Source organism: Cheilinus undulatus, linkage group 4, assembly GCF_018320785.1.
Source record: "Cheilinus undulatus linkage group 4, ASM1832078v1, whole genome shotgun sequence".
Taxonomy (NCBI): domain Eukaryota; kingdom Metazoa; phylum Chordata; class Actinopteri; order Labriformes; family Labridae; genus Cheilinus; species Cheilinus undulatus.
Genome location: NC_054868.1, coordinates 49,453,451 through 49,477,815, shown reverse-complemented (window position 1 = coordinate 49,477,815; position 24,365 = coordinate 49,453,451). Strand labels below are relative to the sequence as shown.

General features: G+C 39.3%; 3 protein-coding genes across 4 annotated transcripts; 2 read left to right on the top strand and 1 right to left on the bottom strand.

Annotated features, from left to right (window-relative positions):
* Positions 1 to 664: 664 nt before the first annotated feature.
* On the bottom strand, positions 665 to 7,127 carry LOC121507721 (3-mercaptopyruvate sulfurtransferase-like). The gene is made up of 2 exons (XM_041784038.1): positions 6,409 to 7,127; positions 665 to 1,112 (listed from the first exon to the last, which is right to left on the bottom strand). The coding sequence occupies exons 1-2, from the start codon at positions 6,986 to 6,988 to the stop codon at positions 814 to 816; spliced, it is 879 nt and encodes a 292-aa protein (XP_041639972.1). The 5' UTR covers positions 6,989 to 7,127; the 3' UTR covers positions 665 to 813.
* Positions 7,128 to 7,595: 468 nt separating this feature from the next.
* Positions 7,596 to 13,758, top strand: rps19bp1 (ribosomal protein S19 binding protein 1). Its single transcript, XM_041785562.1, has 4 exons — positions 7,596 to 7,760; positions 8,983 to 9,159; positions 9,821 to 9,918; positions 12,438 to 13,758. Exons 1-4 carry the CDS (start codon positions 7,706 to 7,708, stop codon positions 12,582 to 12,584), a joined length of 477 nt encoding a protein of 158 aa, XP_041641496.1. The 5' UTR covers positions 7,596 to 7,705; the 3' UTR covers positions 12,585 to 13,758.
* A 1,666-nt stretch (positions 13,759 to 15,424) lies between these two features.
* atf4a (activating transcription factor 4a) lies at positions 15,425 to 20,137 on the top strand. Of its 2 annotated transcripts, none has more exons than XM_041785462.1 (4): positions 15,425 to 15,590; positions 16,613 to 16,783; positions 17,066 to 17,386; positions 18,414 to 20,137. In XM_041785462.1, exons 2-4 carry the CDS (start codon positions 16,744 to 16,746, stop codon positions 19,409 to 19,411), a joined length of 1,359 nt encoding a protein of 452 aa, XP_041641396.1. In that variant the 5' UTR covers positions 15,425 to 15,590; positions 16,613 to 16,743; the 3' UTR covers positions 19,412 to 20,137. The 2 variants fall into 2 exon arrangements, with proteins under 2 accessions (XP_041641396.1, XP_041641395.1); XM_041785461.1 differs by having other exon boundaries at positions 18,411 to 20,137.
* Positions 20,138 to 24,365: the final 4,228 nt, after the last annotated feature.

The window sequence follows — 24,365 nt, the reverse complement described above, 5'->3', positions numbered from 1 at the left end:
TAAATGAAATAGGCCTACCTCTTGCTGACATGGAATATTTATGCAAGTTGTGGTTGCTGGCAATGCTGCATATGAGTGAGTGAGAGAGATGGTGAGAGCACTTTTGTTGCTGTCTGTTGCTATTTGAGCCATGCAAACCTCCATGTGTGAGACTTTTCAAAAGAAACTGACATTTGTCACAGTCCACCCTGACTTATAACTAATTACATTTACTCAAATCACTGTAACTGTAATTACTGTATTACAGGAACAAAAATTGTTTTATAAAACCATTTTCAATGGGACTGACTTGTGTGCCTTGGAAAAAAAATATGTGACAAAAAGTCTACGATGTGCTTTTATTTTGAAGGATGTTTCCATCTCTTTGCTCCATCACATCTCACGTCCAAAATGCCTAATTTTTTAGAAAAAAACATTTGGATGTGATAGAAAAGTTTAAGTGAGCTGGGTTGCACTTTGTCATTATAGTGCTGGTGGGTGCTGATGCTTCACCACGGAAAACGACTGACCTAGGCAACCTTTTTGTAGATGTATATACTATTGTTGTGATTGCACGTTAAGGAATAATTATTTCACTGTTCAGCAAGAGGTTAGCTTACCAAAGCATGTGAACATGTCTTTTATGCACGGTTAAAACATTCATGACACAGACATGAGACTGGTGTTCATCTCTTCATTTTACTTTTGACATGAAGGAAAAAAAAGAACTTCCCAAGATGTCAAACCTTTCCTTCAAAACACTGGACACACAAAAAAATCTAGCATTTCCTTGTACCAGCTTGAATCCATTCACCTCCTGCCATCCTGAACCGATCACAAGTGTTTCCCTCGTCCTTCAGATATAACATGTTCAGGCACGGCGCGGGTGTACCATTCAGACCACCCTCCGTCGTACACCGACACCCCCGGGTGCCCGCACTCATGGGCTGCCAGCGCCACATGACACGCGGTCACAGCTGAGCCGCACAGGACACAGATTGGACGGCTGAGGTCCACGCCCGCCTGGGCAAACAGAGCCTGGAGCTGCTCCTTTGGTAGGAAGTGACCCGACGGGGACAGGAAGGAGTGGAAGGGGACGCTGATGGAGCGGGGGATGTGGCCGGGCTCTGTGTCTGCCAATCAGAGAAAAAAAAAAACAGAATAATGTAAGTATACCAACATAAAAGTCATATACATATGGTTTTCTATTTTCAGACCACGGCTTTATGTGCTTTGAAGCATACGTTATTGACCTCGTGGGGGCAGTATAGCAGGGTACACATTTACATAACTTCCTGAGACCCTTTATGCACATATGAGGACATTTTTATATTTTTAATTTCCTAGAACAGTATTAAATTCAGCAGCCACTAGAATTTTAGAGATAGGTGTCCAGAATTTCCTTAAAATTTCAAGTGATGTGCTAGAAATGTCTGGACAATTCACTAAATTTTTCAGGAAATTTCTTTAACTTTTTTGGGAATGTGCCTGTGTATTTTGGAGATTTTGATTCATTTATTTTGAGAGGATTAGTTTGCTTTGAATTGTTTCAATATTTGCATGGGTATTTCAGGAATTTATTTGTGCAGTTTTGGAATTTTTCCCACAATTTTCCATAAACTTTTGGGGGAAATCATTCGATTTTTTTGGTGAATTTTAGCAGAATTGTGGGAGGAATTTGCTTATTTACTTGCTTGTAAATCTTTTGGCTTTTTTTTTTTTTTTTTTTTTTTTTAGAAAAGCCTAGCTAGATATTTGGGGAATAACTATTTTGGAGATTTTTATTCTTTTATTTTGAGAAGATTAGTATGCTTTGGATTGTTTCTATATTTTCATGGGTATTTGAGGAATTTATTTGCGCATTTTTTGTTTTTTTTCCCCACAATTTTCCATGAACTTTTGGAGGAAATTATTTGTTTTTTGGGGGGAATTTTAGCAGAATTTTGGGGGGAAATTGCTTATTTGCTTGCTTGTAAATCTTTTGGCTTTTTTTTTTTTTTTTTTTTTTTTAGAAAAGCTTACCTAGATGTTTAGGGAATATTTGAGGGCATTTTGACCTTAGAAATTTTAGGGAATTTAGGGGATTTTTTAATGTTTTGGGAATCTCTATCTAAAAGGGAATCTAGTGGAAATTTAGATCCTATCTGGCCTTAACAAGTTCTTTAGGTCTATCATCAGAACGAGGACTACACTGTACATCTTTGAATGACTGACACTATTTCTGACTGACTGAATGGCCCCCTTGCAACAACATGCTGCAACACACTTGGAATGTATAAACATTTTAAAAAATATGTGATTTTTGAGGTTGTAAAGTAAGATAAGCCTATTCTCTGCATATGCAATGCAGGAATCATTTTTTGGGTGAAAATTACTTCCTGTTCAAAGACGAGACTTAGGTTTTATGCTTACCAGGTCCTACTGGTCCTAAGAAACTATGAGGAACTTAAAACAAATTCCAAGCAAAAGCTTGGATCTCAGAGGATATCACATTAAATGCTGAAATGCTAAATCTGAGCCATTAAAAATTTGTTAAACCTTCACTCCTCTGTGACCACAGGTTAAGTCTGTTTCATCTCTTGCTATTTTTAGTCTTCCACTGAAACCAGTGATACAGAGCTTGTTTGGTCATTATTACTCTTTCCTGAAGATTGCATCTTTCTCTAAAATCTCCTAGCTGAAAGCTGACTCATGATAAAACTTCTTGCAGCTGTGACAAGAGCTGAGTAAAGAGGTCGGAGGGTTCAAGAAGTCTTACATCACTCCAGCTGCAGCAAACTTTCAGCTCAGCTTCTTACAAGTGGAAAAAGAAAAATCTGTACCAACATAAAGCAGAGCAGATGAAGTAAGCTGAGCATCACGGCCATAAACAAGAATAAAGATAGCAGTCAGCAGGAGAAGGAAGCAAGTCTGTGACTTTGAGGCAAGAGTAAAAACAATGAAAAAAACAGCAAACTTTGAACACAAACTGGTCATTTATTTAATTCTCTACAAAGTTAGAAGGGCAACTACACTGTATACAACCCTAATTCCAAAAAAGTTGGGGCACCATGCAAAATTTAAATTAAACAGAATGCAATGATTTGCACATCTCATAAATCTATATTTAATCACAACAGAACACAAACAACATATCAGATGTTGAAACTGAGTAATTTTAACATTTCATGAAACATATTAGCTCATTTTGCATTTGATGGAAGCAACACATCTCAAAAAAATGGGAATGGAGCAATAGTTAATTGGCAACAGGTCAGTAACATACCGTAACTGGGTATAAAAGGGGCATTTAAAAGAGGCAGAGTCTCTTAGAAATGAAGATGAGCAGAGGTTCACCAATCTAAAAGAAACTGCATCTAAAAACAGTGGAAATATTTCAGAAAAATGTTCCTCAATGTAAAATTGCAAAGACTTTGAATATCCCACCATCTACAGAATATGATATCATCAAAAGATTCAGAGAATCTGAAAAATCTCTGTGTGTAAGGGAGAAGGCCAAGGCCAATATTGGACGCTTGTGATCTTTGGGCTCTCAGGCAGCACTGCATTAAAAACTAGCATGATTCTGTACTGAAATCACTGCTCAGGCTCAGGTAAACTTCCTGAAATCACTGTCTGCCATCACAGTTCACTATGTCATCCACAAATGCAGGTTAGAGCTGTATCATGTAAGAGGAAGCCATATGTGAACATGATCCTTTGCTTTCTCCTCTGGGCCAACGCTGATTTAAAATGGACTAAGACAAAAATGGAAAACTGTTCAGTGGTCAGATGAATCAAAATTTGAAATTCTTTTTGGAAACCACAGACCCCAAGTCTTGTTTACTAAAGAGGAGATGAACAGGCATGTTTCTGTGATTTCCAGCACAGATGCATGCTTGTTATAATGTATTGCTGCATGAGAGCCCAAAGATCAGAAACATCCAATATTGACCTTTGGCCTTGTCCCTTGGCACAAAGATTTCTGCTGATTCTCTGAGTATTTAAATCTATTATGTTCTGTAGATGATGGACCATTTTTGGAAATTGTACCACCGTTTTTAGACATAGTTTTCATTGACTGATAAACCTCAACACATCTTTACTTCTGAGAGACTCTGCCTCTCATGTCACTGACCTGTTGCCAATTAACTGAGATGGTTGCAAAACTGTCCTCCAGCCGTTTTTTTATTAGTACCACTTACTTTCCCAGCCCTTTGTTTCCCATCCCTACTTTTTTGAGATGTGTAGCAGCCATCAAATTCAAAACAAGCTAATATGTGTCATGAAGTAGTAAAATGTCTCAGTTTGGACATCTGCTATGTTGTTCATGTTCTATTGTGAATAAAATATGGGTTTATGAGATTTGACAATCACGGCATGCTGTTTTTAAATACATTTACAGAGCATTCCAACTTCTTGGAATCGGGTTATACATAAAAAGTATATATTTCTAGTAGAACTGTAATTTGCTGATAAAACTCACTGCTAAGACTGCTTTGGCAAACAGAAGTGTGGATGGATTCTTTAATTGTTCATCATTTACGGCTTTGTGTATTAGTTCTCATGTCCAGTGTGTCTGCAGGACAATGTGTGTGTAGTTGGGTGTGGCTAAAGTGTAAATAACATGAGATAAGTCACGTATGCTGTGTGAGTGCTATCATCTAACAATGCCTTCTGTAAAGATCCACTTATCTATATGGTCTGACAGTATCTACAGTCTAGACCGTTGATTCCTCTGCAGACGTGTGTGTGAGCATATGGGTCAGTGATTGTTGGTTAAATGCTCAGTTATGCAAGCATGTCATGTATGCCCGCTCCGCGTTCGTGTTTGTGTTGTTCAGTGATTTAGGCCAAGCCCATCTGTGTGTTTGTTCAGGGTAAACTCTGAAAAACGCTGACACACACTGAAGTGGAGCAATGGATCATTACGGTTACAGTTTTTTCAGTGCATGCCTCTACCACGCTGAACACCAGAGTCATGCAAGCATGGATGTACAATATTGGATATTTCTGCTGATATCTGATATGCCGATATTTACAAATTAGTTTGAGCTGATACCAACCTAAAGATTTAGCCCATAAAACACACAATTTAAAGTCTGACATTGTCAGGATAAGGTATGATGAAGAATAAAGATAATACATCAGCTGAAGTAGGTCTGTAAGTCCAGCCTTAAAGTCCACTATCTTATTTGTTCAAACTGCCATCATTTACAGCTAATAAGGGCAGACTTTTACAGCCAAAATTTTAGTTTAAAATATTGGCAGAATTGTTCATATATGCTAATACCTTAATCATACTAAAATTATCATGCCGCCCTTCACGCAAGCAGGCACGTTTATATTTGACTTTACAGTAATTCTATTAATTTTTCTTAAACAAAGGCATTGACACTGACAGCTGTATGGTTTCTCCACTTTTTATAACCTCCCAGTTTTATGTGTAGTGTTTGTTGTCCAGTAACCATGATGCTCAATTAGAATAAAAAAATCAAAAATTCTTTTTTCTGTACTAACAAAAATATGTGCTTTAATATAGTGTTTCTCAACTTGTGGTTTGGGACCCAAAAGTGGGTCGAAGAGCAGTTTTCTGTGGGTCCCGAAAGAAACAGCGGCAAAAGTCTATGAAGAACATGCAGCCATACAATTTATTTAAATCTGTTTTATTGTAATAATGAGTACGTTTAAATGTTTTATCAATATGTAATATGAAATATAACGAGTTTTCATTTCCGTTGAGTTTTTTCTTTCATCTTTATAGTCCCATAACCTTTCTAAATCCAAGTGACAAAACTGCAGCATACATAATCTCAGGTTGTCCTGAACAAAAGGATGTTTAGAGCTTGATTGTGCACTACATGGTTGATGGTTTATAAGCGTTTTAAGACAATAATTCAAGGCGAGGCCAAATTGTTAGAAAAATGGATTAGGGCTTGAAGAGTTAAAGATATAATATGATGAATTTCTGCACTGAAATATACTTACTAATCTAAAAAGCGACCTTTCCTATATTATATATATGCACACAAATTTAAGCATTAAGTTTAAGTGCATTCATTTGGATTTTACAGTTGTGCAGGGAAATGTTTATATCCACTAACACTTGACTTTCAAACTGTTATCCATTGATTCTAAATTGTGCTGATTATATTGCATCCCTTTTCGTAGCAGCTATTACCATAAGCTGTTGATACATTTTTCATCCAGTTGAATAATCACAGTTCCATGTCCATCTACGTAAAGCTTGGCCTGTTTTGGCCCAGTCAAATGTAGAATGATTAAAAAAAAATGTGTGAAGTCGATCATCAACTTCCTATTATGCACACATACTTTCGTCTTAAACTTCTAAAACTGATAGACTGCTTTGCGCTCTTCCCACTGTAGCTACAGTGTGTTAGCTTGACTTGAAAGAGAGAACTGCATTTGCTACAGCTGCAGACTACTCACTGTCTCTGGGTTCAGGGTCCAGTCCTTTGAACCTGCCTGCAGGCCTGGCGTCCACCACCTGGAACTCCTTGGTGTCCAGGTTATCCAGCATATCATCATAGGTCTTGATCCAGGGGCGGTTCAGGGAAGCTTTAAACTCGGCTGGTGCTGGTTTCACATACTGGTCACTCACAGGTCGACCCTCTAGCTCCCAGTTTCTCAGTCCCCCGTTAAGCATAGACACGGACCTGTGCCCGAACACTCGGAACATCCACCAGACACGAGGCGCGGAGAACGCACCAAACTCACTGGCGTCATACACCACGACGTGCGTGTCATTTTCGATTCCTAAATTCCCAACGTAATCTGCAAAAAACTCCTCTGATGGCAGCATGTGGTCCAGGGGAGAGGTTTTATCACAGCACTGGTCAATGTTGAAGAAAGCCGCGCCAGGAATATGTTTCTTTTTGAACTCGCTTTTGGCGTTTCGTCGCAGCTTTGGCAAATACCAAGAGGTGTCCAAGATGCGCATTTTCCCCTGAGCCTTCATGGCCTCTGAGAGCCATTTAGAGGTGAGGACAGCTCTAGCTTGAAGCGCCATGGTGAGAGGTAGACTGGATACAAAGTTTTACTCAAAAGATCGAGCTTATCCCGTGATAAAGGTTGATGGTGGTGGACAGAGCAAGTGAGAGTAACAACAAACACGCCCCCAGTCCACTGTACAACAGCTGGAAGTGAGCTGGAGGCGGGGACGCTCCACACCAATGTGGGAAATTACGGAACAACCTGTGCTTTTTCTGATGAATAAAGTCTCATACATGGGTCTAGTTTATTCTCTCAACACTGGGTTATATTTGGAAAGTTCATATTACCATTCATTGCATATATTTATTTAAAGTGCATAGGCTATCTGCAATATTTAAGTACATATTGTTCAACAACGTTAGGAAAAAAATGACAATAAAAATCAAGCAATATTTAGGTTAGATTCGGTGGATAATTAAATCGTAAACCATATTATATTGCTTATTATTGTTATTACATTTCACGTTATTAATATTACTATTATTATATACAATTGTGTATTATAACAGTATTTTAAGCTGTAATACTCAAAGTATACGAAGTAGGTTTTGCTCCGGAGAAACAAGTTAGCTGGACAGAACTTGACACGTCTTCGCCTGTTTTCCAGTCGGCTGCTTTTAAGTGATACACAGGAAGTCTTTACCGGTTGTTGACAAACTCACATGTTGCTTTCAGGAAACTTCATGTGAATGTAGCTCGTTTTAACCAAACTTTTTGACTTTATTTACTCGTTATGTCGGCGTCGTTGATTAGAAGAGGACTGGAGCTGCTCAGTGATGACATTAAAGGTTAGTGTGGCCCGATAACTCACTGGCTAACAGGGGTTAGCTACATCAGCATTGGCTAACAGGGTCCTCATCTAACCCACTACCATGTTGTTGGAGAATGGGAATTATTTTACTGTTATTTTAATTTTTGGTGCATTTTACCGAATTAGTAGATTACTTTAAGATATATTTAATCACAATTTTTAGCCTAACTAAATAATAAAATAATTATTCATCTGTTTTCATGTAAATCAAGACATTCGTTGACAAGGCTTGAACTACCAACACTACGATAAAATGGAGATTTATTAAAATTTCAATCAAAAACTTGAAATCTTTCAATTTTAGTTTGTCCAGTACAGTTCAATTAAATTAGATTCAAAAGTTTTTCATTTTTGCCTCAAAAATTAATCATTAAATTTAGTCTATTACATCTTTTATATTGCCTATTATATTTAGCCTTCAGAGATGCCTTAATTCTTTGTGGCATAGTTTCAACAAGGTGCTGTAAATATTCCTCAGAGATTTTGGTCCATATTGATAGTATCACACATTTGCTGCAGATTCGTTGGCTGCAGATACATAATGTGAACCTCCTGTTTCACCACATGCCAAAGACACTCTTAAACTGAGATCTGGTGACTGTGGAGGCCATTGGATCACATTGAACTCATTGCCATGTGCAAGAAACCAGATTGAGATCATTTGGTGCATTACCCTGCTGGAAGTAGCCATCAGAAGATGGGTACACTGTGGTCATAAAAGGAGACAGGGTCAGCAACACTACTCAGGTAGCTCTGTGGCATTTAAATTATGCTCAATTGGTACTAAGGGGCCCAAGCATGCCAAGGAAATATCCCCCACACCATAAAACCACCAATACCAGCCTGAGCTATTGGTACAAGGCAGGATGGATCCATGCTGTCATGTTGTTTATGCCAAAATCTGACCCTACCATCTGAATGTTGCAGCTGAAATTGAGACTCATCAGACCATGCAACATTTTCCAGTTTTTTTTATTGTACAATTTTGGTGAGCCTGTGTGACTTGTAGCCTCAGCTTCCCGTTAACTATCCCTTTCAAACTAGACTTAAAAGATTTTTGTCCACATTTTTTATTTCAGTATTAAATAGTGCAAAATTACACATTTTAGAGCCTTAGCCAATATATGACCAAAATAAAAAAGAATTTCCCTGCGCAAATTTAAGCTTGCCTTCTGTCCTTTTTTGTCCTGTGTTGTCAGATGTCAGCAAAGCAAAGAAAAAGAAGCAACAGCAGACTCCCAGCTCGGCCACAGTTATGGAGCTGGTGAGCACCAAGCGGCAGGGAGTCACCAAGCAGGTCAAACGGCTGCAGGGTCGACTCGGACCTGGGAAGAGCAAAGCTACAGTCAAAGACAAGAGGATCAAGTCCGCCGTGGGTCAGTCACAACTCAACATTTGTATGCAAATACGTCCTTCATTAAAAACAGAAATAAAAAGGCCTTATTTAATCAATCTGAAGTTCAATTTTAAGTTGTGTATTTAATCCTTAAAAGAAGGACCATACATCTGTGTAGACAGTTATTTACAATACTGTCTGAAATAAGGTTGTCAGTACTTTTGATGATACATGTTTAAGACAATATCATTATTTATATTGAAACGTACAAGAGTTGAAAAAACATGAGCTCTTTTGTCATATTTTAAACTGGTAGAGATAACGCACTGTGTAATCTGTGCATATACAAAATAATGCTCATGTATTTTCTACAGTTTAGATGATGTGTAGGAGTTTGCCTTTATTTTTTTGGTAATTACAAACCAGAACTAACCCCATATTGGGTGGTGTGGACTTTTTTCTTGTTATGAGGCAGGTATTGATATATTTACCAGATTAGTCACTGGATACGTTTGAAATTCTGCTGCCATGTCAGCCAAAGTCCACAATTACTGCTATGATATACCAGTGTAAACATAATGACTCTGGAATTGTGTAGATTGTAGAATGTGATGTTACTGAAATATTTAGGGCTCACTGAGGCAACCTGTATTATTAAATAGTACCTTCTTGCTCTTACTAACTCTTGTTCTGAATTGCAGAGGAGTTCAGGAAGAAGCAGAGGACGAGCCAGATGAGTGCTAACCTCAAATATTTTATGACGACTGGCTACAAAGCAACAGACTCTGACACCCTGAAGGTGAGAAATGTAGAGAATGCTAACCCGTGACAACTCCCATCAGTAGAGATAGTTTAATTTCTGTTACTATGAGTCTAGTAGATCTCTTTTAAAGTAGCCTCTTTTATTACCAATAACATAAAATCCGGTTTACAAGGTGCACCTCTAATACCAATGTCATCAGCCAAAGGGTTGACTGCATCCTATTTACCTGTGTGACCACAAAACAATTTAAAGGTCACATATTTTACTCCTTTAAGACAAGTTTATATTTGTCTCAGAGGTCCCCAAAACATGTCTGTGACATTTGTTGCTGAAAAAACACTCCAGTATTGGATTTTTGCATGTGAAAAAAATCCCTCTGTTTCAGCCCTGCTCAGAAAGAGCTGTTTCTGTGTCTGTGGCTTTAAATATTAATGAGCTGTCTGACTCCACTCCTGATTACGCCCCTCTCAGGAATTGGATGTGACTTGATGGATGTGGTTCTTCTGATCCTCCTCTCGGCTGCCAGCTGGGAGGAGGTTCAGGAGAGGAGAGCTAGAGGAGGGCAAACCAAACCTGGGGGCTAGGCTAACTCCCCACATGACATCATGAGAGGAAAATCTTAGAATGCCTTGTTCCAGCTCACATTTTTTCAAAAGGTGGAGAAAGAGAGGGGGTTGGATTTTTCTGATTCTTGGGGGGCGGGGGGCAGGGGTGCATATTTTTTCTCGAAAAGCCTGAAAAAGTGTATTTTACATAATATGTGACCTTTAAGATGCTGAATTGTGTGTCATCAAGTCCACAAGTGCGAAAGCCACATACACCATGCACACAACCTGATGCCAGTGTTAATTTTGATGGTTATTTTTAACTTTAGTCTTAGTCTTATTATTGAAATACCTTTTAATTTTAGTCACATTTTTGTAATTTCTAACTAAAATTAAAACAAACTTTAAGTGCAATTTTCATTCATACAAAAATCCTACATTTTAGTCAAATCTTTCAAAAATTTTTCTCTCTGCCTTAATCTGGTGCCAAGTCATATTTCTGTTCTGTGCACCCTGAGGAACCAGGGATCACTCCTTTCTACAGGTCAGAGGCAGAAGGGCTACAGATAACCTCACGTTTTTACAGATTTACCCACAGGGGAAAAATATCATGGATTTTGGAAGTCCACCGAATAACAAATTACATTTTTTTTCTCATCTTGGTCTCCTTGAGGAAAACTAAACTTACTTTTCGTTAGAGTTTTTGTCATCAAAGAGCTGTTTTTAGCTAGTGTTACTTAGGGCTGAATGTTTTGGGAGAATAATCTAATCCCCCCCCCAGTATTGCAATTGCGATTTGATATTTCTTAAGTTCTCCAATAAATCATTCTATATTCTAACCAACACAATATTAGATATAACTAGAGCTGAACAATTTTGAAAAATATGTAATTGTGATGATTTTGACTCATATTGAAAATTGGATAGGAATTTATGTATGTATTGACGGGAGTGATCAATTTATGTCAGTCTCATATTTAATAAGAAAAATGCACAAAAAAGTAGGATTTTTGTAGACTGTCTTAAGCATTACCTGTGGATGATTGCATGAGCTGTAATGCATAATATCTCTGCTGCAAAAAACAAAAAATTTAATTGCTATCTTAAAACTAATTTCAGTTTAAAGAAATATTGCACCTTCTGCAATTTGAAAATTGGAGCAGGCCATATTGGGATTTAATTTTTTGATTGATTGTCCAGCCCTAGTGTTAGTCTAGTGTTTCTCATGGAAAGAAGGTAGCTGACTAACACTTTTAGTCATAGTTTTGGTCAATAAGATTAACACTGCCTAATGCTAGTGAAAATCAGCTCTAGTTATTTAGGTATTGCAAGCAGCTGCTTTCCTTCTCATAATTTGTTGATACATAGCAATGCAGACTACGCTTGTGGGATTGGTGCTACTTTGCAACAGCTTTTCCCCCAGGATTTAATGAAAACATCGGTACATTTTTAAGAAAGTAAACCTTGAGTAGCATCAGTTTGTTCACAGACTCCTCAGGTAAAGATGGCAGGTGACAAATGGAGATGGGAAGCATAGCTTTTAGGCTGTAGGTCTGTACTTTACAAGTCACTGCAGGCTGAGAGCTGAACTGCCATACAAAAGCTAGCTGAAGCACAAATTCCAAATGGTGAAATCAGATGGTGCTAAAAGAACAACAAAGCTGCACCAAAGCTGTGGAATGTTGTGGACTTTGGTGGACGTCATAGTGCAAGATAACAGTTGAAGCCGTTTTTTCTTAATCTCTGCGAGACCCCCAAAACAGACATATCCTACATACCAGTGTAACTTTCATGGTAGAGTTTTGAGTACAACTTGTAAAGAAGGATCAGACTGGTCTTGAAAGAAATCAGGACATTAATGCTTGTTAAAACGCACAACAAAAACAGTTTGTTTTTTATGCTGATTGTTTGAAATCACTCCTCTCTTGTTTTGTAATTCCCAATTCTTCTATTTTATGTGCATTAAGTTTTTTTGTACATGTTGTTAACTCACTTTTTCTGCTCTTGTAGATCCTCAATCACAATACAGGGAGACAGTCCAGAAATCGCCGCGAGCCACAAGTCAAGAAAGCCAAAGAGCCAGAGTCTCTGTTCACTGAGGAGGAGTTCCAGCAATTTCAGAAGGAATATTTTGGAAGAACTGTGGAGGAGAATTAACCATGCTTATTCAAACACATATACACTGCTGTTCATGGATAAAAGTGGATTTCTGGTCTGGATAATTATCTAACATCTGGTTTCCTGTTATCATGTCTCAGCAATGGAAAAAGACCAAGCAGGAGCCTCTGTGGTTGGAAAATGAAGCTAATGTGGATATGCAAACAAAAAAGCATAAAACAGGTTTCCACTTAGGGCTGACTGTAGAAGTACCACAAGTCTAATACACACTTGTGTTAAAACAATGGATTTTACAGCTGAAATAAACTTGTTTACAGACTGGTTCAAAAACAGTTTTCATCAGAATAGTTCATGTCTTTATGGGTGCACACTTTACTAAGGGGGATTTCTTTATTTTATAGCTCATCTGATTTTGTTTTAAGGAGGAGACTAGGGATGCAAGTTATGTCTGCATGCTAGCATATTGGAGCTGTTTGTCAAGATGCTAAACATCCATCTCAGCACTGTCTATTTGTTACTCAGCTGATCCAAAGTTAGTCTTAGACAGAATTTTCAATACCATGACCACAGTGGATTCACTTTGAAAGCCTCCTTTTAGAAACCAAACAGCTGATGTTGCTCAGATTTTGTCGTACACTTCATGAAAAAAAGCCTAAAGGTGGAAATTTTCAGCCAAAGTAACACAAATATGTGATTTTTCTGCTCATTAAATTTTTTAAACTTGAAAGTATGGTGGTGACTGCAGATACATTGATATTAATACAGGGGAAGTGTTGTTTATTTTACTGCCAAGAGTTTCACTTTTAATTGTCACTATTCTTGGTATATTGAGGCCTGAACTTCATACATTAATGAGGTATGGGCTGTATGAGGTACCTAACAGTAGTCGTGGCATTGGCCACCAGTAATCTCAATGAGCATTGCTTCTTTATGAAGGACTTGCTGGTTGTACCGGCCAGGAAGCCAGGCTATACAGTGTAACAGATGCAGCATTGCCAGGTCTTGGTGACAAATTTAACCCAATGGCCAGTAAAACTAGCCCAAAACCAAGGCCAATGCTGAAATTCAACATAAGCCATTAAAACCTGTGCCACACCACATATATTGCTTGTGTAAGAGCAGGTGTGCTGCTTCTGTATGTGGCACGGTGGATCTTCGGTTGTGTGCCCTGCTCTATGTTTTTCCTGCTTCTCTCTTGGTCGATTTAGTTGTATTTGAGGGTAAATAAAGTATTTTATTCTGGTTTGGATATTAAATACACATACACAAGACATCAAAAATGGGTCTGCTCAAAGCGCAGTAAAGAAAAAAATCCTGCAGCAGTTTGTAAAAAGTAGCCCAATGCTGCTGAAAAAGTGTGGGCCTGGCAACCCTGAACAGATGGGTACAGTTTCTCCTGGGATTTAAGTGAGTTTCTTGCAAAAGTGGGCCACAAAACAATGTTGGCTCAAACGTATGCACTATCAAAAAGTTTTGAAGCATTTTACTTTTTATCCAGGAAGCCTCTGTGTTTTTGTTGCAATGCAGGCTTTTGCTACCAATCACGTGCTCTTGCACCTAACCTTTATTTTAGGATTTTTCTTACATCTTTGATTAGTCCTTGTTTTATATTTCTCTCAGACTAACCTAAAAAACTGCTTAAAACAGATTACTGTTAGACTTCATATATTCTTGGTTTATGTGCTACATTCTCAGTTTTCTCCCACATGAAACCTCCTCTACCGTGGCTCTTTAAAGTAGTAATTTAGTCATTTAGATATGTTGAACTTTACATGAGAATATATTTTTAGTCATGATCTGTAGAAATGTGATATCCTGTTGAAATTATGTAAGAAATATGACACTGGTGTGCCTTCAAACACTCGTATGTAACCACCAGGGGGCAGTCAGACTCTGGACTTAGTGACCTGTAGACAAGTTCATTGAGTTTAACTGCAAAAACTTCTCAACAGACGGCACATTTAGTGTAAAAAGAACAGTAAGAAAACATAAATTTGGGGGAATGCATTTTTTAAAGTGCAAGAGGCAGTATAAAGTGTAAGAAGTACGTGCACTTCTCTTTCCTACTATGAAGGTTAGCTGCTAACTTGTGTTCAACCATCTTCAAAATTAACGGCACACTACTAACGAAAGGGAAATGACTATTTCTTCATTTACAAAGCTTTCATCAACGTGGAATTGATGTAATTGATGCGAAAGGAGAATTAGTTTATGAACAATATTTATTCTAAAACGATTTCCAGGATGAAAGATGTTTAAAGAGGTAGAAACAAGAGGAAAACTGCTTTTGACAAATAATTGTATTTACCTCTATTACTTAAAAGACATTTAAAAGCAATAAGTGGCCCAATGGTGTTAATTTGTGTCTATTAAAGTTTTGTTAAAAGTATCTTTCCAACAGGCTATATCTTACGCAATATGTTTTTCAATTAAAAGTGTTTGTACAGAGCTTTTCTCAGTAGTTATCATTTTTATTTACGTTCTTTAAAGTACATGCTTCCTCAATGTTTACATTTTGACTTTGACCTACATTTGCCTCGGGGAGGCACTCGTGTGTGTATGCAAAGCTCCATATGGATCTATTTTTTAGCTACATATTTTGCATCCACCAATCACAAATAAGTATTTGGTGTAGTAAGCACGTCATCTAGCGCGTTTGGGTTTACAAAATTACTACTACCGCCCAGCGACAAGGAACTCTTGTCGTTCTTGCTCGGAAATGTATTTTAATAAACGGGAACTCCTCTCACCCGCGCTGCTATTTACATTGACAACAAACGCCCCCGCGGAGTGATACCCATACACTGTAGAAAGAATTGTGATACCGCGGAGGAATTTTGGTAGCGGTGCTTCGGTCCTTTATATACTTGGGTGACTTTCCCCGCCTGTCTTTCGTTCCGTCAACAGAAGAAAGGATTTCAAACTCCAGGTGGACGCTCTCCAGCGCCAAAATGGCAGCATAAAGGCGTGCGGCGGCTTCACTTGCAGCGGCAAAAAACCGGCAGTGCAACGGCAAAGTGCACTGGCAATTTCTGGCAAAATGGCGTAAGTATTTTAAATTTGTCTTAATACTTCCGTGGTTGCCTGATGTCAATTCATGTTGCCAGACTTGTTGAGTCTTATCAACCTGATTCGGCGTTGCCCTCTCACACATAAGGAAACTAGCACATTTAAAGTGTATCCTGAATTTATTGTGATTGAACGGCGGTGTCAAATTACAAACTGTCAGTTAAAGTAGTACCAACCGGCGCGTGAGGCAGCGTCCTGCCCTGTGTTCAAACAGTAGCGAGCCGTTAATACGGTTTTACCCTGTCCATAACGAAGCCTTCTTGGGCTTCAAAAAATAAGTTATGTAGTTTTATAAAACTGCTGAAATTATTTTTATTATTCTAAAGCATTTTTGGTGTCTTTGTGTATAAAACACTGACAACGTGGCGCCTCCAAAATGGCGCGCACTGTCCTTTTCACTCAGCCCTCGCACAGATGGCTCTGTTGTGAAAATGGCGGTCACCCACCCACATCCCGGCCGTGACTCACTGAGATAGGCGGGGTTACCGGCCAAACTATGACCAAATTAGGAAATGTTATGCCCCGGTGGAGGGCGGAGTGTTTTACCGTCAACGCAGCGTTGACACTGAGTGGAAGGATTAGCCAAAATTAGCCTCCCCTCCCCCCTGTGTTAACAGCTTTAACTACATGAGCATACACCAACAGGAAAGCTGTATTGTTAACATGAAGGTAATTAGGGAGGAAATGTGTGTTTTTTCCATTATGTGTCTAAAACAGGGGGATTGTTTCTGGTTTAAAACTTAGCTCTGCCCATTTAAAGCAGTTGTGCCATAGTGCATCTATCTGGCTGATTCTCATTAGTCTTGTGGTCCCCCTTTATTACAAATAAAAGCAGATTATAACATATCTGGGAGCATTCTGTTGCAGGAAAAATCCAGTTCTTTACTGCCAAACTTGAATATTTTTACCACACTGTCCCTATGTTTTAACCTCATCAGTCTGCATATGATGCACATTTTCTCACCTTAACATGTCTTAAACGGGTGTCTCTATTCCAGGTCTCTCTCGGCAATCACCCTCAGCTTTGCTGCCGTCGACAGCACAATCGAACCGCTCGACTTGCTAACATCATCAGACTCGCCTTTGTATCTCCTCACCCTTTCACGGCTACCACTGACCAGCAGCAGCCATGACACTCGCCTTGGAGGACGTGGAGGCCCTGTGCTTAGGTTGGTGATGTGACAATGACACATGTTCCCAAAGCACCACTTCAGCATTTCTAAGTGACTGTTCACTCAGATAAGGGCTTAAAGCCTTAGTTTTTGCTAAGCACAGTGGTAATAGTAAACTGTATTTATCCTCATTTCGAAGATTACCGAGTTTTGCTGAGGATTGAAAACTTTTGCTGACATTGGATATTTTTGTATGCCTTGTCATAAATCAGGGGTATAATATAAATCTTTGGCAAGTCTGTAAGATCATAAACTCAAAGCCAGCGTCTATGTCTACAGGGTCCTCGTTTCTGATGGCTGACCCCATGGGGCCCCTTCTGGACCAAGATGAAGAAGAAACTCTTTCTCCCTCCTCCTCTCTAGAGGGGAAGGCACCAGCTTCGCCCCCCCTCTCTTTCTCCTCCTACGCCTCTTCCTTGTCTCCCTACCAGACCTTATCGTTCTCACCACTCTCTTCTGCCTCCCCACCTCCCTCTCCTCCTCTTACCCCCTCCCATCCCTCTTTCCTGGGAACCAAGGCCGGAGCGGACTCTCTGTCCCTCCCCTGGCTGGGCGCCAGCGACCTGCTCGATGCCCATATTGGAGCAGACGATGGCAAAGGTGAGTGTGAGTTTGTCTAAGTAATTTGTTGTTGTACTAAGGTATCATGAGGGGTTTGGAAATGTCAGCTTTTTATACATGGGTTTCCCATATATCTTGATTGTTAAGTGCAAAGTCATTTTGCCCTTTTTTAAGGTAGTTCCACATTATGACATTAAATGAGTCAGATTTTAAATGAGGAAAGTAATTGATCATTTGTAAGATACTCATCTAAGAGACTGAAACTTAAAGACTCTAAACAAATTAGTAGGTGTGGACGGTAATAAAGGGCAAACATTAGGTATCACAGGTGTGGCTTTACGTGTGTGGTTACAACTGGCTCAAACTAGTTTTTTTCTGGGTGTCATTTCACAATGCTGTGATTCCCTTTGTGTGATATCCTCTGTAAGGCTGACTGACATTGACATCTTTGTAGTTAGCTGAATTGTGAGACAGTGTCTCAAAAGTTTATTCAGGGTAATGTCAAAAAAGTCAGTTGGTTAAAAACAGCCAAATGTATATGAAAAATTACACAAAGTTATTTTTTTGCAGAAAAAAATAAAAACAAAGCTATGTAAATTATGTAATGTAAATAAATTGATAACCCCTCATTAAGACTAAACAAAACTTACTGTGAACAATGTCAACTGAGCATTAGGTCTGACATACTTTATCATCAACTTCAATTTAAAACATTTGAAAGTATAGTCTTATCCTATTTCTGGTTTGAAAATATATCTGTATATCTTAAGAACTCGGTACATTGTCAGTTTTCACAAACAATCTGTATAAGCAAGTCTTACTCTTGTCTTCTACATGGACAGAAGTCAGTTTAAGTTGATGCTGGAAAAAAACACTAGGATGCTTTTTGGCATTGAGCCTTCAGGAAATTAAAAAATGTAGACTTCCTTACAAGTGCCTGATGATGATGGCATAATCTAAGCTCATGCTTAAGAAACAAGTTGAAGAGAGGTTAATTCTAGGAAGTTAGTCACTGCAGAGTCATGTTGGATTAAATATTAATGATAAAAATCCTCTTTGTCAGCAGATGATGCTTTCGCGGGCCTGGACTGGATGTCAGAGAAAATCGACCTGAGTGAATTTGACCTGGATTCCCTCATTGGCTCCTGCTCATCTGATGAGTCCCCCAGCTCTCCCGAGGATCTCCTAGCCTCCCTCGACTCCCAAATGGATCTGGATCTAGACCCCTATGACACAACCATCCCAGTCCCCAGTAACAGCTTGGAGCTGAGCCTGCCACTGCCCAGCATCCCCGCTCTTCCTCTTGAGCTCCCCCTCCCTGGGGCGACTGAGGCCAAGACGACAGAGTCGGTTCCTTCTCAAGAAGTTGTTATGAAGTCTGAGCCTGCCTCCCCTGTTCCCTCTCCTACTCCCACTTCAGTCTACACGCTGGAGCTGGGGAGTGAAGTGGATGTCCTGGATGCAGAGAAAAACACACCCCTCACAGCCACCATCATTCCAGACCCCAGTGGAAGCCTTCAGACCGGCAGCCCTATTGTGCTCTCCCTGCCCTCCTCTGGCCACATCGTGGTTGTGCTCACCAACAAACAAGAGCCCTCCCTCGTGTCTCTTTCTGATCAGTCCGTTAATATCTCCCCTCCATCGACTGACAGTGACAGCGACTCTGGCATCGAGTCCAGTGCTGGCTCTCCTCCTCGCTTCCCTTCACCTCCTCCAACCCCCTCTCCATCAGCTGGTTCCTCCAGGACCAAACCCTACACAAAACCTGAACCCACTTCGCCCACCACTCCCTCCGCCAAGGTCAAATCTGTGTCTGGTGCGCCCAAAGTGGTTGAGAAGAAGCTGAAGAAGATGGAGCAGAACAAGACTGCTGCAACCCGCTACAGACAGAAGAAGAGGGTGGAGCAGGAGCTGCTCGGCAGCGAGCTGGAAGACCTGGAGAAGAGGAACCACGAGCTAAAGGAGAAGGCAGAGTCCATCAGCAGAGAGATCCAGTACTTGAAAGATCTGATGGAGGAAGTCCGTAAGCACAGGCGAGGGAAGACCAGCTCGGTGGCTCAGTAACCAGTGTGGTGTTACGTTTCTGCTCTAATGCTCGCATGACTTTTCATCATGTTTTGAGAAAAGAATGACATGCGAGTGTGGATGCATGAAACAGGCCAGTGATAGAAAAGAGGGAACAGTTAGATAAGAGAAAAGCCTCTGAAAGTGGAGATTAGTGTAGAGCAGGGGGCTGGGAGGTAGTCTGGTGAAGCATCTGTACATGCTTGTCTCTCAGTCCCCTGCTAGGTCCCAGTAATGTACTTCCTGTCTAAACTAGCAGTACTTTAACCATCAGGCAGGTTGTCTTTGTAGATTAGGCATGCTAATCATGAGTTACTGTAACCCCTGGTAGTGTTGTAGATCTTAACCCTTTACACTCCCAGCATCTTTGGAGACCACACCCAGCTCAGCTTCAATAAATAGTCCTATGTTTGTCAAGTGAGATACCACTTCTACTTGATGTTTCTCTCTCCTTTTTAACCTTCTCACCCCATTTCGACCTTCCTCTTAACAGCTTCAAGTCCAGAAAGGGGCCTCGGCCTATTTAAGAATTCTTGATGTTACACTGTCAACATGGATGTTTTTGTGTATATAGTTTTTTCCTGATCCATTGCTCGCCTATTGTGGCTTTCGTTATTTAATGCTGGATAAATCTGATAGTTGATCTGGTCACTCAGTCTTTTAGTGCAGCTGTTTGGCTTGTAAAAAATGCTCTTTTTCTTTTTCTAATAAATATCTATCTGTAAACATGTGACTCATGACATCTTTATATGTTGCAAGTTAACTGATGCTCTTAATGATTTTATGTATTTGATATCTAATTTATACCAGAAGTTTCAACAATGTGAGGTGCAGCATTTTTTAAAAATGTGTCACTCAAAAAAGGGTCAAATAAAAGTGCTACAATTTGAAATTCAAGGCAAGAAGAAAATCTGAAGCAAAATGATTAACTGACTGCACTTTTTAGATAGCTTTTTGCTCAATTTCAAGAAAGACGAGGAGAAACAATGAGGAAAGTAATGCACCATGCTGCACCAGTATCAGGATTTGATCTTGGAACCAGTCTCACAAGGACTCAAGCCACTCTGTGAGGGTGGCTGCTCTTCCGGCTGAGTTAAACCAGCACCCTGATAAACATTTTTAAAGTCATGTTGACCTGTTTCCCAGACCAGACAAGTATCACATCTCCAAAAATACTATCACGACTACATTAAATGAATGCTGTTACAATCATGTTCTGTATGATAAAAGCAAGCACAAATGAGTTTATTATATTATGGACTTTTGCCTTAAGCTCATCACAAAGGTCTACCTTTTTTATCACAACTGATAATTTAATGCAGACACTCAATGCTCTGCATTTTATACACTTTGACATGCAGTCAGGTGAAACTCAAGCTAGGTAGTAGCTACCCTTACAGCAATCATTGCAAATTCAGTGATGAACACAGTACTTGATTTATTTTGAATTCATGAGAAACATGTTAGAAGTAGCTGAAAGTAGACAAACTGAATTCTGTTGTGCAAATTCTATCACACTTCAAAGTCACTCTTGCAAAGTTGAAAAAAGTCACATTCTTCTCACGCACCAGTGTTTTTTCACAAGTCAAATAATAATGGAAAGATTTGGATGTTAATTGCATACTGTATAAGGGTCAGTGACATGGCATGCATATTTTTTTGTGTCAGATTCTGTTATTTACCTTTGAGAAAAAAAAAATTATGAAGTTCTTCTAATTTCATATTTTTGCATCTCAAACCTGAAAAAAATGTAAGGTGAGATAACCGTCCCAGTAAAATAACAGATTATCAACACTATTAAAAGTGACATAATAGTAGGAAATTCAAATTACAAAATTGTGGCATGATTTTAGGTTTAAGATCTTTAATGTAAACAAATTTTACAAAACATAATCATTTCAAAGTTGGTAAGATCATCATAAACATTTGCCCCTGAATTTGCATGGTCTTAAATGTCAGGGTGGAGCTGTAATCATATTTTTTCTATTCTAAAACAAAGTGATAAAAAAAGATTGTAACATAATTTAGCATCCATTTAACTTCACCTGAGACTCACGGCTAGAGGAAATGGTTTGTAGATCTTTTTAAAGTAAAGATAAAAACATGTCTCCTCAGTCACTGTTAATCTATCCGGATATAAGGAGAAAAGTAAAAAAAATATATGAACACATGGCCCTTTAGGGCTTCCGTACAAAAGCTAATTTTACTTTTATCATATTATTTTTCATCTATGAGTTTATGTAGAGATCAGGGCTGTCCAAAGATTAACAGTTTTATTTGCAATTAATCTCAGGATTTCTACAGTTAATCACGATTAATTACATCCCTCTATCCCATTTTAAAATCAGACTTCTTTGCAACCAAAACTGCTTTTCTGACGTTTTGTTTTTTTCTACTGTGTAATTGACTTCCTGTTTAAATAAAGACCTGCTTAGGGAGACTGAAGATTTCAACATGAGCTGAACCACAGAAAAAGGAACTTATGGATTGTAGAAGAAATAGAAGGTGCAGATGACTTAATTTGACCACTGAGCTGTGAGTTTTTAAAGTGAAATGAGACATTAAGGAGCAGTGGTGGATTTATTTTACATCTCTGTTGCTACAGGGAGACTCTGGCATGGTTTAACCAAAGTGTGCTGTAAACGGCCCAATAAAGCATGAGATTAATCACAATTAAAATAAATAAGTACACTAATTGTGGACTTGCGGTTAATGTGATTAATCTTGACAACCCTAATATAGATACATTGTATTATATCCATTGAAAGTAAAATAGTGGATTTTTCACAGAGAATGTTGATGGTAATTGTAGTTTTCCTTGTTAAAATTGAAGGGGATATTTGATTTAAAAATGTCGGTGACCCCTGTTCAAGATGATGAGCATCTGGCCAGCTTCCATTTTTGCATCAAATCCTGACTCTACGTTTGAATGTTGCTGAGACTCTTCAGACTAGAAAATGCTTTTCCCCGTTTCTGCAGCCCAGTTTTAGTGATCCTGTGTAAACTGTCGCCTCTCTTTCCCGTTGTTTGAGGAGTTAAAGGACTTTGAGGAGTTGACCCTGGTGTGGTTTTCTGCTGCTGTAGCCCCTCTTCTTCAAGTTTTGACATGTTGTGCATTCAGAGATGCTCTCCTGCATACTTCGGTTGTAGTTAGTGCTTTGTTGAGTCAGTGTTGCCTCTATCAGCTCAGATCAATCAGGTCATTCTCCTCTGACCTCAGTGATTCTGACCCAGAGAGCTGCAACTCACTGCATAGTTTCCCCTTTTCTCACAATTCTCTGTAACCCCCAGAGATGGTTGTGCATGAAAAAGCCAGTAGACTACTTCCTCTTGCAGCAACAACCACCTTTCTTCCAAATTCAGATGGTTGGTTTGAACTTCAGCACATTACCTGAATGCCTCACTAGCTGCAATGTGGCTGATTTTTGCATTTGCAAAATGAAGTGGTTGGTGACTGTAAAGGGCAGAAAGAAGAACTTTCCCCCATATCATTCAGCTTTTATTCATATTATACTTGGTGTTAGTGTTTGATGCTGGTGCACAGAATAGTCTATGAGAGAACAAAGCGACCACATCTTAAATTCAAAATTAAACCAATCGATGTTTAAAAGGGAAATTAGTCATAGCAACCACATTCATGGAAACCTCTCTCCTGGTCTTACTCTGAGTTTTGCTCTACTAGTATTTACACGTCTTGTCTTTGAATCATACTGTATCTGTCCTCCAAAGCTTTGTTTGCTGTGATTAAACATTGATGACATTGAGCTGGTTTAAAGGGGCCAGATAGAGGGCGTGAACTCAGGATTAACCCACATAGACCAAAGCATACCTGAGAGTTTCGAAAGGGTTGAAGTTGTAAGATGACAGTGATGAAAACTATGAAGGGAATTATGCTGAATCCAGGAAGTAGTTCAGTATTTTATTTAATAACAGCAGATCAGTCTTAAGGGAGAGTTTAAATCAACAAAAATGTGACTGAGTCCGTGTTAGCATTGCACAATTTAAACTGATTTAACCCAGCAAACACGCAGTCTCAGGTGAAGTCCCTTGTCACTGTCTGGAACTTTTCTATCAGGAAACGAAAGGCAAGAAGGAAAGAGAAGAGAAACATCTGTGCAAATGTTTTATGAGAAGGGCCTTGTAGTTGTGAAACCAGACAACACTCAGCTGTCTCTCACATTTTACAGGTGGGTGTCGGAGAGAGGGGGCTGGTAGGAGATACGACATGAGGAGTAGAGCAACAGATGTCTGTGCAGGCTAGACCTTGAGTGCCATAGATGTGTGTTAGCCAGGCTTTGTGTCCTGTTCAGGGGTGGTTATGAGAATCTGAGGGCCCTCTCCATTTGTATAACAGCAATCATAATGAGGGGGAAACATTTTTTAAGCTTTTCTTTCAGCTAACAAAACCAGGAAACTACAGGTCATACCCAAGTCCTTGTTGTTTAAATTTGCCTATTGGGGTCTAACCCTAATTTGCCTGGTAAGAAGAGATTTCTAGGCTTTTTGGGGTTTTTTATACCTGCTGATGTGGCCAGGTGTTCTGCAGGTGACTTTCTGGACAATCAAACTCTGTTTTGATGCCATTTTATTCACTCTTGAGCCCTATTTATGTTAACAATACATATCATAATCAGTGACTATAATTTCAGACATACCGTTTTTTAATGCACATCCATAATCTCTATTCATAGCTTTCAGTCACATGACCTGCACATGAGTGCACCAGCTGATCATACTCCTGGGCAAGCTAGAAGTCAGAACTGACTTAAAGTTCTACCTGTGCACAAGCTAGACTTTAGCTCTGATTGAGTTACGCCTGTTTGTCACTTCTACACCTCGGGTGGAGCAGGCGGAAGTTTAAAAAGTTGGACTTAACTGATGTATTATCAAGAGAGACCACACAGCGAGGGTCATATGATGTAGGAAACACCACTGAAGGCACAAAGACAAGAAA

What these genes read in the sequence shown, in the direction of transcription:
- LOC121507721 (XM_041784038.1), bottom strand. Translation starts at nt 6,988, where the DNA reads ATGGCGCTTCAAGCTAGAGCTGTCCTCACCTCTAAATGGCTCTCAGAG. An exon ending in GGACCCTGAACCCAGAGACA is followed by an intron (nt 1,113 to 6,408) that starts GTGAGTAGTCTG and finishes TCTGATTGGCAG; the next exon opens with ACACAGAGCCCGGCCACATC.
- atf4a (XM_041785461.1), top strand. Translation starts at nt 16,744, where the DNA reads ATGACACTCGCCTTGGAGGACGTGGAGGCCCTGTGCTTAG. An exon ending in CGTGGAGGCCCTGTGCTTAG is followed by an intron (nt 16,784 to 17,065) that starts GTTGGTGATGTG and finishes CTATGTCTACAG; the next exon opens with GGTCCTCGTTTCTGATGGCT. An exon ending in TGGAGCAGACGATGGCAAAG is followed by an intron (nt 17,387 to 18,410) that starts GTGAGTGTGAGT and finishes CCTCTTTGTCAG; the next exon opens with CAGATGATGCTTTCGCGGGC.
- rps19bp1 (XM_041785562.1), top strand. Translation starts at nt 7,706, where the DNA reads ATGTCGGCGTCGTTGATTAGAAGAGGACTGGAGCTGCTCAGTGATGAC. An exon ending in GCTCAGTGATGACATTAAAG is followed by an intron (nt 7,761 to 8,982) that starts GTTAGTGTGGCC and finishes CTGTGTTGTCAG; the next exon opens with ATGTCAGCAAAGCAAAGAAA. An exon ending in GAGGATCAAGTCCGCCGTGG is followed by an intron (nt 9,160 to 9,820) that starts GTCAGTCACAAC and finishes TCTGAATTGCAG; the next exon opens with AGGAGTTCAGGAAGAAGCAG.